General features: G+C 39.1%; 1 protein-coding gene across 18 annotated transcripts in view; it reads left to right on the top strand.

The window, feature by feature from the left end:
• SLC44A2 (solute carrier family 44 member 2 (CTL2 blood group)) overlaps nucleotides 1-14707 on the top strand; it is a 119758-nt gene that overhangs the window by 71683 nt on the left and 33368 nt on the right. For all 18 annotated transcript variants that reach the window (XR_015732792.1, XR_015732791.1, XR_015732790.1 and 15 more), the window contains 10 exons: nucleotides 4558-4686; nucleotides 4798-4858; nucleotides 6993-7116; nucleotides 10014-10097; nucleotides 11459-11571; nucleotides 12071-12202; nucleotides 12418-12517; nucleotides 13010-13102; nucleotides 13278-13362; nucleotides 14180-14442. Coding sequence is in view for 11 of the 18 variants with exons in the window: in XM_087888494.1 (XP_087744620.1) it covers nucleotides 4558-4686; nucleotides 4798-4858; nucleotides 6993-7116; nucleotides 10014-10097; nucleotides 11459-11571; nucleotides 12071-12202; nucleotides 12418-12517; nucleotides 13010-13102; nucleotides 13278-13362; nucleotides 14180-14442 (1184 nt within the window). In the remaining 7 variants the exon portion in view is untranslated. The remainder of the gene's footprint in view (nucleotides 1-4557; nucleotides 4687-4797; nucleotides 4859-6992; nucleotides 7117-10013; nucleotides 10098-11458; nucleotides 11572-12070; nucleotides 12203-12417; nucleotides 12518-13009; nucleotides 13103-13277; nucleotides 13363-14179; nucleotides 14443-14707) is intronic.

Below are 14707 nucleotides of genomic sequence, written 5' to 3'. Positions count from 1 at the left end.
TCTTTCAAGGTGGCGGGAAAGACACCCTCGCCCAGTGAAGCATTTATCATCCCCTGGCCTCCCTCGGCCTAAGGCCTTCTCTAATAATAACCGCTACTCCCCCGCCCCTCCCCTGTGACCTCAGCTGATGGAATGCGTGGAAGCCTGGTGGGCACATTTCTACCAGAGGGACCCCTCCCTCCAGGCCCAACCAGGTCTCCGTAATACCCGCCAGGTCCGCTCCCCCCTCCTGAACAAGATCACAAATGAGGGGGGCTTTATTTACTACGGATCTGGCATTGCACAACATCAGTCGAAGGCCTGGGCCCTGAGGGTCTGTGCAACCTGGAGAACGAGTGGAGCCTTGGGGGCCGGAGCACGCTACCGCTTGAAGACAGCGGATGCGCACTCCCTTAACATGATATGGCCCCCTGCTCCAGCCTTATCTACCCCTCCCCCTCATAGTACCGATGGTAAAAACACAATCTGGACAAGCTCGACCCCCCCCATTTCCTCCGGATCTCCCCCCCTCCGCCGCACATAGTGCCCACAACCCTAGTTCCAATTTTTCCCTCCTCCCCCGGGACCCCTTAAAAATTTATCCAAAAATTTACATAAAAAAACCCTCAACCCCCTCTTCGCCGCATGCCACCTCTCTGGGTCCCAAGACCCGTCATTGAGGTAGGCCCTCAATAACGTGGCAGGCCAGGCTTGCGAGAGGGGGGAGTCTCGCAATGCAAGAAGCTGTGCCCTTAAGTACATCTAAGCTCTGAGGTAGTGATAAGGTATGGCCAAGGGCTCCATGATAGTCCAAATTGTCCTGAAAAAAAGGCAGGTTGACCATAAATGGGAGAATCTCCACAAAAGAAGCAAACAGAGAGGAACAAAAACAAGGAAATGGGCATCAATCACCCTCTTGAAAGGCCTGGGTAAAATACCAGTAGGGTGAAAGCTGTTTGAATTTCAGAGGCCAGGCATTGCTACAAAGAAGGCATGCCTCCGGGGTGCTGATAGGTAGCAGTGTTTAATTGATGGATCCCAGAGTGCACCCATTTTGGCAGATTAAATCAGTTTAGCAGATTCTATGGGAGACTCAAGACTCTTCAATATAAGGAATAAGAAAATTTCCTTTATTGTAATATTACTTTATATAATAAACAGGATGCAGTGGCTCAGTGACTAAAATGCTGAGCTTGTCAATCAAAAGGTTGACAGTTCAGCGGTTCGAGTCCCTAGTGTCGCGTAACGGGGTGAGCTCCTGTTACTTGTCCCAGCTTCTGCCAACCTAGCAGTTCAAAAGCACGTAAAAAATGCACGTAGAAAAATAGGGACCACCTTTGGTGAGAAGGTAACAGCATTCCGTGCGCCTTTGGCATTTAGTCATGCTGGCCTCATGACCACAGAAATGTCTTCGGACAGCGCTGGCTCTTCGGCTTTGAAATGGAGATGAGCACCACCCCCTAGAGTTGGGAACGACTAGCACATCTGTGTGAGGGGAACCTTTACCTTTTACTAATATTACTTTACAATATTAGTGACTTAGAGGGTAGAGAGAAGATCCCCATCCCATGTTACTTAGCCTCTTGATTTTTAGTTTCTTATTTAATCTTAGTTTTAAACATTTTTATTATCTTTTTTTACCTTTATATCATTTTGTAAACCGCCTGGAGTCATTGCAACAGTGTGATGGACAGCATATAAATTTAATTAATAAATAAATTGTAATAATCATAGAATCATAGGGCTCGAAGGAACTTGGGGGTCTTCTAGTCCAATCTCCTGCCCAAGGCCAGAGATTGCATTCCAAACAAATGGCTGTCCAGTCATTTCTTGAAGACCTCCAGGGATGGAGCACCCACAACTATGGGAGTATGTTCCATTGTTCTGTCAGAAACATTCTTCCTATTTCCAGATTGGATATCTGTAATTCAATAATAATATTTAGGTTCTGGAGGGAAGATGTTTTCTGTAATTTTAGATATATGATCCACGATCTGTATCCAGTCCCTTGGCCTTTTTTATATTCTTAAAAAAATAAGAATTCCTCTACAGTTTACCTATGCTTTTAAAAATTATTTCAGGATTTACATATTAAATTTTTGGCAACAATACACTGCAAAGCTCACTATAAACAGAGGCTGATTTTTTAAAAAATAAAACCCATGTACTTTTGATGCAATAGAATGTCAGTTATGTTGCAAAGGAACAAATTTGTGGCAGTATATTAATGAATTTTAGGGAAAGATAAATGGCTAGAACAAATTCATTATTTAAGACAATCTTCAGGAAAATCAGAAAATGGAGAAATCATTGCAGGATAATATATACTTATGAAATCAAAATGAAAGCAGTTTATTTTTTCAGGTGGTTATAATAGTTTTTTTTTACAGTTTTAACGTTTTATTAGTTTATAGAATAAAATACAAACATACAAAAGGAAATAGTAGGACACAGAGGGGAAGAGGGGGGGAAAGTGAGGAAGGGGGGGGAGAGAAAAAGGTGTTGACTTCTGACTCCCTCTGTTGGGGGTAAAATAAAGCATTAACATCGAACCACAACTTTTTACTTTTCCATAATACTATAAACTAGCCATTTCTATAACACCAAATCAATCTAATCAGTAAAACCCAAAATCAAAGTTTTATTTTTTTCTATCTCAAGCACAAAGTCCAGAAGCGATCTCCAAGTAGGAACAAAAGTACTTATATTCTTTTCTTTAATCAAAATGGTCAATTTAGCCATCTCTGCCAACTCCATCAACTTCTGTAACCATTCGTCCATGGTAGGAATCGAAATGTCCTTCAATTTTTGTGCCTACAGTAGTCTTGCTACCGTCAACATATATAAGATCAGAGTTCTAATTTTTTTTCCAAGTCTTTTATCATTAAGCCCAAAAGAAAAGTTTCTGGTTTCATTTTTATCTTCACTTTAAGAATTTTCTGTATTAAGATACGAATCCTACTCCAATATTTCTTTGCTTTGTCGCATGTTCATCATAAATGATAAAAGGTCCCTTCTTTACACTTACATTTCCAACATTCATTTGAAATACCTGTATACACAGTTCCTTAACCTTTCTGGGTTGGTGACCCTGGGGGTGGGAAGAGGAGATGGTTTTGCATGCTCAAGTACCCATTGCTCACACGAATGGGGTCATGAATGTGTGATGCTTACGCAAATGGGGCTGCAAGCACAAGAAATGTTTGTGCAAGAGGGGCACAAGTGCCTGCAACACTCTCATGATGGGGCTGTGAGTGCCAGAGATGCGCAAGTGGGGCCATAAGCATTAGAGATGCTCATGCGAGTGAGGCTCTGAGTGCGCACGCAGCCCAGTTACAAATATAACTTGGAAATATCCCTCTGCCATTGTTTAAATGGAATATCAGTCGCAAGTATTGGTAATGCCTGAAAAAAGAGCATCTTTAGTAAGATACGCATCTTAATTACAGAAATTCTACCCAATAGTGATTAATGCAATTTTCCCCATCTTTGTAAGTCCTTTTTAATATCATTCCAAAAAGGCACATAATTACTTTGAAACAGTTTTATATTTGTGTTTGTCAACATAACCCCCAAATATTTCACCTTTTTCTCGACCTTAAAACCCTACTTTTTAATCAATATATCACTGTCCTGAGATGACATGTTCTTAATCAATATTGTTTCGTTTTGTTCATTTTAAAACCCCCAAATTCATTTAATTTCCTCATCAAATGTTTTATGTTATTTTTTGGATCTTACAAGAATATAATGAGATCATCAGCAAATGCCCTCAATTTATAAGCTTTTTTTATGTTTATACCCATTATTTTCTCATCTTGCCTAATATCTCTATTCAAAACTTCCAACACCAAGATAAACAGCAGAGGAGACAAGGGGCATCCTTGTCTTGTACCCTTTTGAATTTCATATGAGTTAGTTAAGTCACCATTAATAACAATTTTTGCTTGCTGTGACATGTAAACCACTTTGACTCCTTGAATAAAGTTATCTCCAAAGTCAATTTCTTCCAGCACTTTAAACATAAAAGCCCAATTTAGATTGTCAAAGGCGGTTATAGTAGTTTTTAAAAATTATAATACTATAACATAAATCTTACAGGATTAGTCTCTGCTGAAATTCAGAAGAGGGTAGCCAGTTAAAACAGCAATTATCCAAATAAATTTAATCAGTTTGTTTTCTTCTATGCACTTAGCCCTCATAACTTCATCAGTTCCCAGTTTATCTTTGTGGGGGAAAGGCAAATTAACATAATTCCAGACAAAGCATGAAGTGCTAAGAATGTAGAATCCAAGAAAAGAATTTCATGGACATTTTTCAGGATAGCACTTTATTTTAAGGATGACATTCTTTAAATTTTACTTAGAATAATTTTAAAATGAATAATGATGGGATCTTGCAGGCACCAAGGATGGCATCCATAAGCAGATTGATGCCCATGAATACTTGGGGTGGGGGGAGGGATTTTTCAGATAAATCTTGGATTGCAAACCAGAGAAGTTGTACAGTATTATGCTACACTGCAGTGCTTAAATTCAATCAGTAATCGAATTTAATAATTCTTTGGGATTTTTTCAGATCTGTGTGAAAGAGTGTCCAGATAGGTATATCACTTTTCTACAGGCCTCCAGTATCGACCACACAGCAACCCAGGAACTAAAATATTATCACCAGTTTTGTGTCCCAGAGTTTACCAATCTGAAGAAGGTAAGTGAGCTGAATTGTTGGATTCTTGCTGTGTTCTTTCTGAAAGAGAATATCCTTTTCTAGACGGAAATTAATCTTTGATGCACCTGTGTCTTTCAATCTCTGTTCCAGAGTGCACCTGAAGTGTTGAAAGATGGTGAATGCCCAGCCATGCTTATACCAAGCAAGCCCTGTAAGTGTGGAATTGGGATCATAGAAACACCCAGGAGCATAGAAGAGTTCAGAGGCAGATGCATAAATAAATGTCTTAAATGTATTTATTCATATGATAAATCATATTAACTATGTACAACAGAGATCAAGTCTCATGAGGAACAAACATGAAGAGAGAGAAATGGAGAGAGCAAGTTGGAAAAGGTTGGAGGGGGTTTTATACTCAGTGTAAGCCCCTCCTTTCCATATAGGGGTGGAGACACTCTCTGCCTCCACTGGTGTCTATATGACACATGTGCCAATGGCTTGCAAATACTTGACAGTAAGTCCTTCTGGAAAACAAGGCTGGTAGCAGAAACTCTGGGGATTTTATTCTAGTTTCAAGAGCAGCTGAACCACCTTAACACAACCAACAAGGGCTGTGACTGCCAACTTCCATAGTCATTCCATATACAAACTCTAGATTTGATGCTGATTTTGCTTGTTACTCAAGGATAAATCTCTGTGAATTACATAGCCTAGTTTTTCCTTACTCTAAGGTTTAAAATATCCAAATAATTAATACATAAACTCTGTAGCTGCTTGGACTTAGTAGCTAATTCTTAATCACCTAAACTTTATGACACTATTATTATGTAGCTTCAGTGATTGAAGTTGGGAATAGAAAGTAAAACCTGTGATAATTTCCAGATTCTTAAGATATTTTTTTTATTTTCAAAACTTGGCAACATGGTTTGATTATGCAGAGCAGAATTTGGTCTCTGCTTATTGTTTTAAAGACCAATATATTAGATAGGAAGATCAAGGTTGTTGTTTTTAGCTATTCCCATCTATTGAATAGATGACTATGATTCCTGTAACTTGAAATGAGTATTTTTCTGTGTGCCAAGGGTGTGTGCCCTTTTTCAATTTTTTTGTTTTTGAGCCAATTCATTTTTGAACATTCAATAGTGAGTGAACTTCTTTCAGCCAGATGTTTGTAACACATGTAATTCTAATAAATTCACCATTTCACCAGAAGCTTTAATACAGCCTCTATTAGTAGTCACAATTGGATAGGCCAGAATGATGGGTATAAATCAGCTATATTAGTAGTAATAGGAGTAATAATAGTTGGCATTTCTAAGATAGAAAACAAGTGGAAACAATAGAGTAATTACAAAAATTTCATCAATAAAAACAGTGTATTAATAAAAGTAATTTTAAATACCCCTTAAAAACCTTCAGACTCTTCCCAAAGGGTAAAGAGGAAACTAATTCTAGAGTTCTTAAAAGCTTAGAACCTAGAGATTACAATTCTGGATGGGGAACAGAAAGGAAGTCCTTCCCAGAAAATATAAAATATGAACAAGATTGTCAGAGGACATACAGTTATATACTGGGAGGGGAGGAGATGAGGTACTGGGAGGCTACTGGGAAGAACCAGTAGTTTAGTTTGCTCAAATAGAGAATGTGAAGGCCCTGCAACATTTATTAAACATGAGAATAAAACCGTATTTTTCGGACTATAAGACACACCAGTGTATAAGACGTACCAAGATTTCAAAGAGGTAAGTAAGAAAAAAAAGGTTTTTGCCCTCATCTGCCCCCAGGAGCATTCTCCAGGCCTCCCAAACCCTCTGTGCGAAAAACGGGGTGCATAGAGGGTTTGAGAGGCCTGCAGAGTGCTCCTGGGGGCTGGGGGAGGGCAAAAACACCCCCATTTTTGCAAAAAAAACAGGGTCCACAGAGGATTTGAGAGGCCTGCAGAGTGCTCCTGGGGACTGGAGGAGGGCAAAAACGGGCCCGTTTTTGCAAAAAAACAGCACACAGAGGTTTGGGAGGCCTGCAGAGTGCTCCTGGGGGCTGGGGGAGGGCAAAAACGGGTGTTTTTGGCCTCCCCAACCCCTAGGAGCACTCTGCAGGCCTCCCAAAACCTCTGCGCATCCTGTTTTGTGAAAAATGGGCCCATTTTTTGCAAAAATGGGACAAGCGGGATGGGGCTTTGGGAGGCCAAAAATGGCTGTATTCAGTGTATTAGATGCACCAACATTTCCACCCTCTTTTGGGGGGGGGAAAGTGCGTCTTATACTCTGAAAAATACGGTATTTGCTCTAATGAGGCAGAGGAAATCACTGGGGTTAAGTGTTTAAATCTCTCTGATGTTTAAACAGTGGCTCGTAGATGTTTACCTGCAATCAATAGTAAGAAAGGTGTTATCATGGTTGGAAACGCAACAACTTTTGATGATGGAAGTGGGAAGAAAAGGAATGTGACAGAACTTCTGGAAGGGGCCAAGTGAGTTTTATTTGCCTGTTATGATAAATTTATTTATTTATTTGGTTTACATGGACAATAAGCAAAAAGTGACTCTGGGTAGGAGCATAAAAATCAAGTATTAGAAAATCAAATAATAATTTGGAATTGAAAAGAGGACAGGACATTTTATGGTGATACAGTTTTCTTTCTTTCTTTTTTTTTATTAAAAAGTTTTATCAAATATTACAACAATTTTTTCCACGTCCCCCCTCCCCCGTCTCCCTCCAACCCCCCTCCTCCCACCCCGGACTTCCCAGAGCAAATACAGGGTGTAACATTTAACAAACATAAACTAAAATATGCTAACTTTTTGTAGGCTCTTAATTCCCTCTTGCTCTTTAACTCCCTTTCAACTAACAAAACATAATTCAAAAAGAAAAAGTTGATTTCATTCATAAGCTATTTGAAGCTTTTTAGTCCGATATTTGTTTTGAATATAGTCAATCCATCTTCTCCATTCCGATGTATATCTTTCATTTGAATGGTCCTTCAAATATGCTGAAATTGTGTCCATCTCTGCTAAGTTCACTACTTTTAATGTCCATTCTTCAATAGTAGGCAAGTCTTCCTTCTTCCAATACTGCGCCACCAAAAGTCTGGCTGCTGTTATTAAATTTAAAATCAATTTAGTCTCTATAACAGTACAATCTGTAATTATACCTAACAAGAAGTGATACAGTTTTCTTCCAGATAAATAATTGATGGGTATTTAGTTATGAGGAAGATGATGTCTCTTTCAATAATAGAAATTAAAAGTATTTTATTTTAACAAGAAAAGAAGTAAAAATATACAGAGAAAAGTGGGATAAGAAAATGAAGAGAAAACCAAGAAATGATATTACAAAAGTTTTTCTTTTTTATTGTTGCTAAACGTAATATTTCAAAAGCAGGGTGGGAAAATGAAGGGGCATAAAAGTGCGTTTATCACGTTTTTCTTAGAACAATTAGCTGAACTCTGCCTTGTTTATCATTATTTTAGGTAGTAAAACCTCAATATTCAGGGTAAATTGCTGTGTTGGTACTTTGCGATAAATAAGTGGGTTTTGGGTTGCAGTTTGGGCACTCAGTCTCTAAAAGGTTCGCCATCACTGGCCTAGTCTCATCAAAACTACGCTCTGCAGAGCTGCGTGTCTGAAAACCACCAGGTCCCCCAAATAATGTCCAAAATAACCAGTCGTGCCTGTCTCTGCTTATTTTCCAACTTTTACATTGAAGTCTCCAAGAATGTAAACAATGTCTTTTTTGAGCACTTGTTTCAGAGTTTCTTGAGCATGGCATAAAAGCCCTCTTTTCAAGCTCTGCTGCAGCAGTTGTTAGGGCATAGACTTGGATAATTGTCATGTTGAGGGGCTTGGTACGAATTCTGATTGTCATAATTTGGTCACTTACAGTTGAGAAACTTTCCACTCCTCTAGCAAGTTTCTTGTTTACAATAAACACTCCATTTGTTTTCCTGATATCATGTCCTGAATAATAAACAGTGAAGTCCTCAAACTTGAAAAAGCCATTGTCTGACCTGGCATCATGAGATCATTTCCCAGCCTGTTCATCATTTGATAATATCTAATTTACCCTGATTTATTCCTCTGACATTCCATGTGGCTGATGTATCTTTGTACAATGCAGACATTTGTTTCCGCCACCGGCTGCCTCAGCAACTCGAATTCCTGTTGCCCTGTCATTGGGTGTCCTATCTGACACATTTGAGATTTTTTCCATAGAATTTTCTTGGTGAGTTTTTTTGCGGACTAGGTCGTCAGGTCTTTCTCCAACCTTGTAACTTGAGTTTCAACAGCTGCTCAGGGACAGCAACTGCCATGGTCCTTGTTAACCCAAGTCAATCTAGTATTGGGTTTTTTTTCTGTTGTCTTATTCTGGTTAATGGGTTTCTGGATATTCTTAATCTGGCTCCTCAACTGAGACCTGTCTGGCTTGAGTGATCCTTCTGATATACTTTTTGGTGGCATATCTCCAGCATAGCTCTGAACCTTAAAAGAACATGCAATATCCCCCAACAAGAGGGTATCCACACGGAGGGGAAAATGCTCATTAGCCTCAGCCATGAGTGAGTGAAGCTCCTGCAGTGCTGATAAACAGATACAGTAACAGCAGGTGAAAGGATATCTTGATATGGATTGGACATCCTTTCTTCCATTTTCAATACTTGCTCTGTAACAGCTTTGCCTATGTCACATAGCTTCTAGGGATCAGCAGTACTCTTCATTTGGTCACCAAAAGGTGCTTTGCAGCATATATTAATTCAGTGGTGAAATCTAAAATTTGTTACTACCAGTTCTGTGGGCGTGGCTTAGTAGGGGGGTAATGTGACTGGGTGGGCATGGCCATTTTTTTTTTACTTTTAAAACTATTTTTTACATGTAAAACCATGTAAAAAAATGCTTTCAAAAGGCTCTGACAATCCAAGCTGAGTTGCCTGATCGGCAGGCAACTCAGCTTGGATCGTCAGAGCTTGGCTCGTCAGAGGCAGTTAAAAGAAAAAAAGCCTCTGATGATCGCCGGCTCAATTGGGCATGGGGGCAGGGGCAGGGATTTTTGCTACCGGTTCTCCGTACTGCCCGCCACCATCGCTACCTACTCGCCTGAGCCAGTCCGAACCAGGAGCATTTCACCCCTGTATTAATTCCTAATTCCTGTTTGCAAATTCTGCTTTCTCTGAATGATGAGGAGACAGTTGGGAGCAACTTTCAAAGCTCCACAAGCCTTGGGTAAAAATGTGTGATTTATCAATATAAAAATAGGTGCTCAAAGGGGCTCCTGTGCATTCTAAAGCATCCTTTTAGATAGATTTACACATTTATAGAAATTGCATTTTCTTTCCTCCTGTTATTTTCACTTTATGCTGCTTTTAATTACAGAAAGGCAAATGTCCTTCTGGAGACAAGACAAGTAGCTATGAAAATCTTTGAAGATTACACCGTTTCCTGGTACTGGATAATAATGTAAGCATAGGACTGAGTAACCCAGCTAATCTATAGAATGAATTCCCTCAGTTTTGGGGAGCATTCTGCATTCATTTCTTTTACATAATTGACATTGTTTATCCATATCCATCCATATTGGCTTGTTTCACAATAAAATGTTTTTTAACACTTTTATTGAGTTATAAAGTAACGTAAAATACAAAGTAGATTCAAAAGCAATGGGGAGGAAAAGGGGAAGGTGGGGTGAGGAAAGGTAAGAAAAGAAAAAGAAAAGGAAGCATTAACTTCCGACTCTCTCTGTTACAGTAAAATAAGGCATTAACATCAAATCACAACCTTTTGCTTTTTCATAATGATAGGAACAAGCCATTTCTATAAAGATCTATCAGTATAATCAGTAAAACCCAAGGTCAGAATTTCATTCTTCTCCACATCAAGCATGAAGTTCAGAAGCGGTCTCCATGTGGAAACAAAAATACTTATGTTCTTTTCTTTAATCAAAGTGGTCAATTTTGCCATTTTGGCCAACTACATCAATTTCTGCAACCATTCATCCATAGTGGGAATTGAAGTGTCCTTCAATTTTTGTGCATACAATAGTCTTTTTGCTGTCAACATATATAATAACAAAGTTCCAAATTTTTTCTTTAGTTCTTTTTCCATTAAACCCAAGAGGAAAATTTCTGATTTCATTTTTATCTCCATTTTCAAAAAAAATTGTATTAAAATATGAATCATACTCCAAAATTGTTTTGCTTTATCACATGTTCACCATAGATCCCCTCTTTACTTGTACACTTCCAGCATTCATTTGACAACAAAATGTTTTAATTTATTTGGGGTTAGTATGACATGTAAATCAGACTACTCTAGTTTATTCAACAAATCATGCTTTTTAAAATCATGGTTTAGCATTAGGAGTGACTAGCTATTTTGTTAATTGATTCATGTAATCATAATTGTAAACAGCTGCATGGTAAAGTAGTATTTTTGGCCTCCTGATAGCCCTGCCCCAGATAAATGGGCCCGTTTTTCACAAAAACAGGGCACACAGAAGGTTTAGGAGAGTGCTCCTGGGGGCTGAGGAGGGCAAAAACGCCCCTGTTTTTCACAAAAACGGGGGCGTTTTTGCCCTCCTCGGCCCCCAGGTGCACTCTGCAGGCCTCCCAAACCCTCTGCATGCCTCGTTTTTTGCAAAAAACGGGGCATGCAGAGGGTTTGGGAGGCCTGCAGAGTGCTCTTGGGGGCTGATGAGGGCAAAAACCATTTTTTTCTTCAAAATCTTGGTGCGTCTTATACACAGTGTGCCTTATAGTCTGAAAAATACGGTAGTTTTCAATGCAAGAACTATTTCAAGACTTTTTGTCTTCCATATGCAGAGGTCTCGTGATTTCCATGGTAGTCAGCCTTGTATTTATTGTTCTGCTCCGGTTCCTGGCAGGGATCATGATTTGGGTGATGATTGTACTGGTGATTCTGGTGCTTGGATATGGTGAGTTAAATCAAGTCTTGAATCTGATGGATTATGGCAAAAGCCTACTAGAAATTCTCATTCTCATTCTCATTCTGGAGATTTAGTTTAGAGGTGTATAGTACTTCCAAATATAGATTTCTAAAATATTCCAAATCCTCACAATTGTGAGCTAACCATGATGAGCTGCTGGGGGCTGGAGTTAACAGTATTTAGAAGACTATACATTAGTGTGGTACCCACGGCTGACTCTACAGTTAAGTCTTCAGCTGTACTAGCAGAGAATTCTGTGAGTTGTAACACAACATATCTGAAAATGTCAGATTGGGGAAGATTCTGCTAAGCCTTTATATGCTATGTCTGAATGAATTTGTTTTCTGTATCTTTTAATCACCACTCCACATTGAGGCTGCAATACTGTGGATATACAGTGATGAGAATGTTAAACCAATCCTTTTGGTTGCCAATCCTTTGGCAATCCTTTTCTGTGTCTTTTCCAAGTCCTGTTTTTCACTTTCAGGAATATTTCATTGTTATATGGAATATGCTCATCTGAAAGGACAGACTGGTTCTGATGTCTCCTTGATGGAACTTGGATTCCAGACAGATTTTCATGTCTATCTCCACCTGAAGCAAACCTGGCTAGCTTTCAGTGAGTTCCTGTTCAAATATACTACCTAGTGACATGGCCTTTTTATTGAGCAGTCCTAGAAGCTATTTAAAAATTGGAGACAATGTCTTCAAACCTCCAAACAGATGAAAGTATATTCTGAATAGTTCTAATAATTTTTCTAGTTTGTGTTTTTATTTTGCTCAGTAAAATCTGGAATCATGTCATTTCCTTTTCTTTCTTTCTTTTTGATCCAGTGATCATCCTGTGCATTATGGAAGTTATCATTATTCTACTGCTTATCTTCTTGCGCAAGAGAATCCTCATTGCCATTGCACTGATCAAAGAAGCTAGCAGGTGAGGCTAACTTGGACTCTTCTTGGAAATGTCATCCACAACCATCCCCTCAGTTTTGTAGTTCTCAAGAATTGGCTTGCTATTCTTGTCTAAATCTATTGCTGCTGGAAAATTGAGCAGATCTGTAGAGCATCAACAAACAGAGAAAACACTAAATTGAAAATAATTCTCTCTTTTTGCAAAGGAATAAACTGGTTGTCCATCTCAAATACTGTATAAAATATTCTTTTTATTCATTTCTTGCAGAACTGTTGGGGTAGAAAGAGTTAAAAGTATGCAGATACAATATGTAGTCCTTGAATAGAAACTATCTTGGATATACCATAGGTTAACTATGGCTTTACTATATACTATAGATAAATATAATATAAGTGAAACCAAGTCCCAATGTGGCCAAAGAACAAACAAGACTTTATTGTGGCTGGCTGTACTAAGGCACTGGAACAGAATCATGTGCTTTTTCTTTCTCCCCATTTCCCATCCCTGTTGCAGGGCTATTGGACACATCATGACATCCCTTCTGTTTCCTCTGTGTACTTTCTTTCTGGTGTGTCTCTGCATTGCTTACTGGGCTAGTACTGCTGTGTATCCTTCCATAATTTTTCTTTCTTTCCTGGGTGAAGGGGATGGGTGAAGGGGATGGGTGAAGGGGATGGGTAGCAATAACACCAAATAACCTAGTTCTCAGATGTTCATCTCAGGCAAGGAAAAGTGGCATTTTTATTATTATTATAATTAAGAGTTCCTTGACTGCTTCTAGTTTCTTGTCTACGTCTAATGAAGCTGTCTACAAGGTGTTTAATGATACAGAATGCCAATATGCTGGAACAACTTGCAAACCAGAGGTAAGGAACTTAAAATAATTAACTAGTGAAAATATATTCAGTCAAGCTCTTTAGAAACCACAAGAAAATAGCAATCCGCTTCCTGCTGAATGTGTGACAGATCTTGCAAGGACCACAGATGAAGCTCGTTCCTTCTAGTCAGAGGTGGTATTCAGCTGGTTCTAAGTGGTTCTGGAGAACCGGTAGCGGAAATTTTGAGTAGTTCAGAGAACCGGCAAATACCACCTCTGACTGGCCCCACCCCCATCTATTTGCTGCCTCCCGAGTCCCAGTTGATCGAGTTCCAGCTGATCAGCTGGGTCTACTTTTGTTGCCCTGCACACAGAGCTGAAAAGCAGGTTAGTGGAGTGGGGAGGGAATGGAGATTTTAGAGTATCCTTCCCTTCCCCTGGAGTGGGGTGGGGAGGGAATGGAGATTTTACAGTATCCTTCCTCTGCCACATCCACCAAGTCATGCCATACCCACAGAACCGGTAGTAAATATTTTTGAATCCCACCACTGCTTCTAGTCCTTTCTTTGAAGAGTCTGAATCAAGCAGGTTTCCCTCCTATTCCAGAAAATGGGATGTTCAAAGACTATGTTTGTACTTTCTCCCAGGGAAAGGAACAATTTCTCTAGTTATATTAATTATTGGCACATTCTGGACATTCTAGAAGCCAAATTCTGGAAATTCACAAGGCAAAATTTCTGTTCTGCCTGGATTTTTGGAAGCCTGCATATATACTTAGAGAAAAAAAAATAGAAAAGCAATATTATTTTCAAGTAAGACATTTTAATGGAACTTTAACAAATAAACAATTCTCTTCCTTCTTTTAGACCTTCAGTACTTCCAATGTCACAAAGCTGTGCCCAGGAGCACGTTGCCTCTTTGCCTTCTATGGTGGTGAGACTGCCTACCACAAGTATCTCATCATCTTTCAGATTTTCAATATTTTCATGTTCTTTTGGCTGGCCAACTTTGTCATTGCCTTGGGCCAAGTCACACTTGCTGGGGCCTTTGCATCATACTACTGGGCTTTTAAAAAACCTGATGATATGCCAGCGTTTCCCCTCTTCTCCTCCTTTGGCCGAGCACTCAGGTAAAGGGACTGGAGTGCAGAGGAAAAAAACTCCATTTGCCTTGATATCAGCAATGTTTACCTTTTGAAGGAATAGGAAATTGTTATTAGGGACCACTAAATTCACAAAAAAGATTATTCTGAGCTTAGTATAATATTCTTTGCAATTTGGATAAGATGAGATAGCAAAATGTTCTTTGTTTTGTGGTTTGGAAAAGAGAGCTGATTTCTGAGTAGCTAGTATTACAACTGAAGTTGATATTAGGCTTATTCAAGGCCATTTAGA

The sequence above is a fragment of the Pantherophis guttatus genome, chromosome 2, assembly GCF_059756535.1.
Source record: "Pantherophis guttatus breed Tessera chromosome 2, ASM5975653v1, whole genome shotgun sequence".
Taxonomy (NCBI): Eukaryota; Metazoa; Chordata; class Lepidosauria; order Squamata; family Colubridae; genus Pantherophis; species Pantherophis guttatus.
The sequence above is the reverse complement of the archived record's forward strand: the minus strand, read 5'-3'. Positions and strand labels throughout refer to the sequence as shown.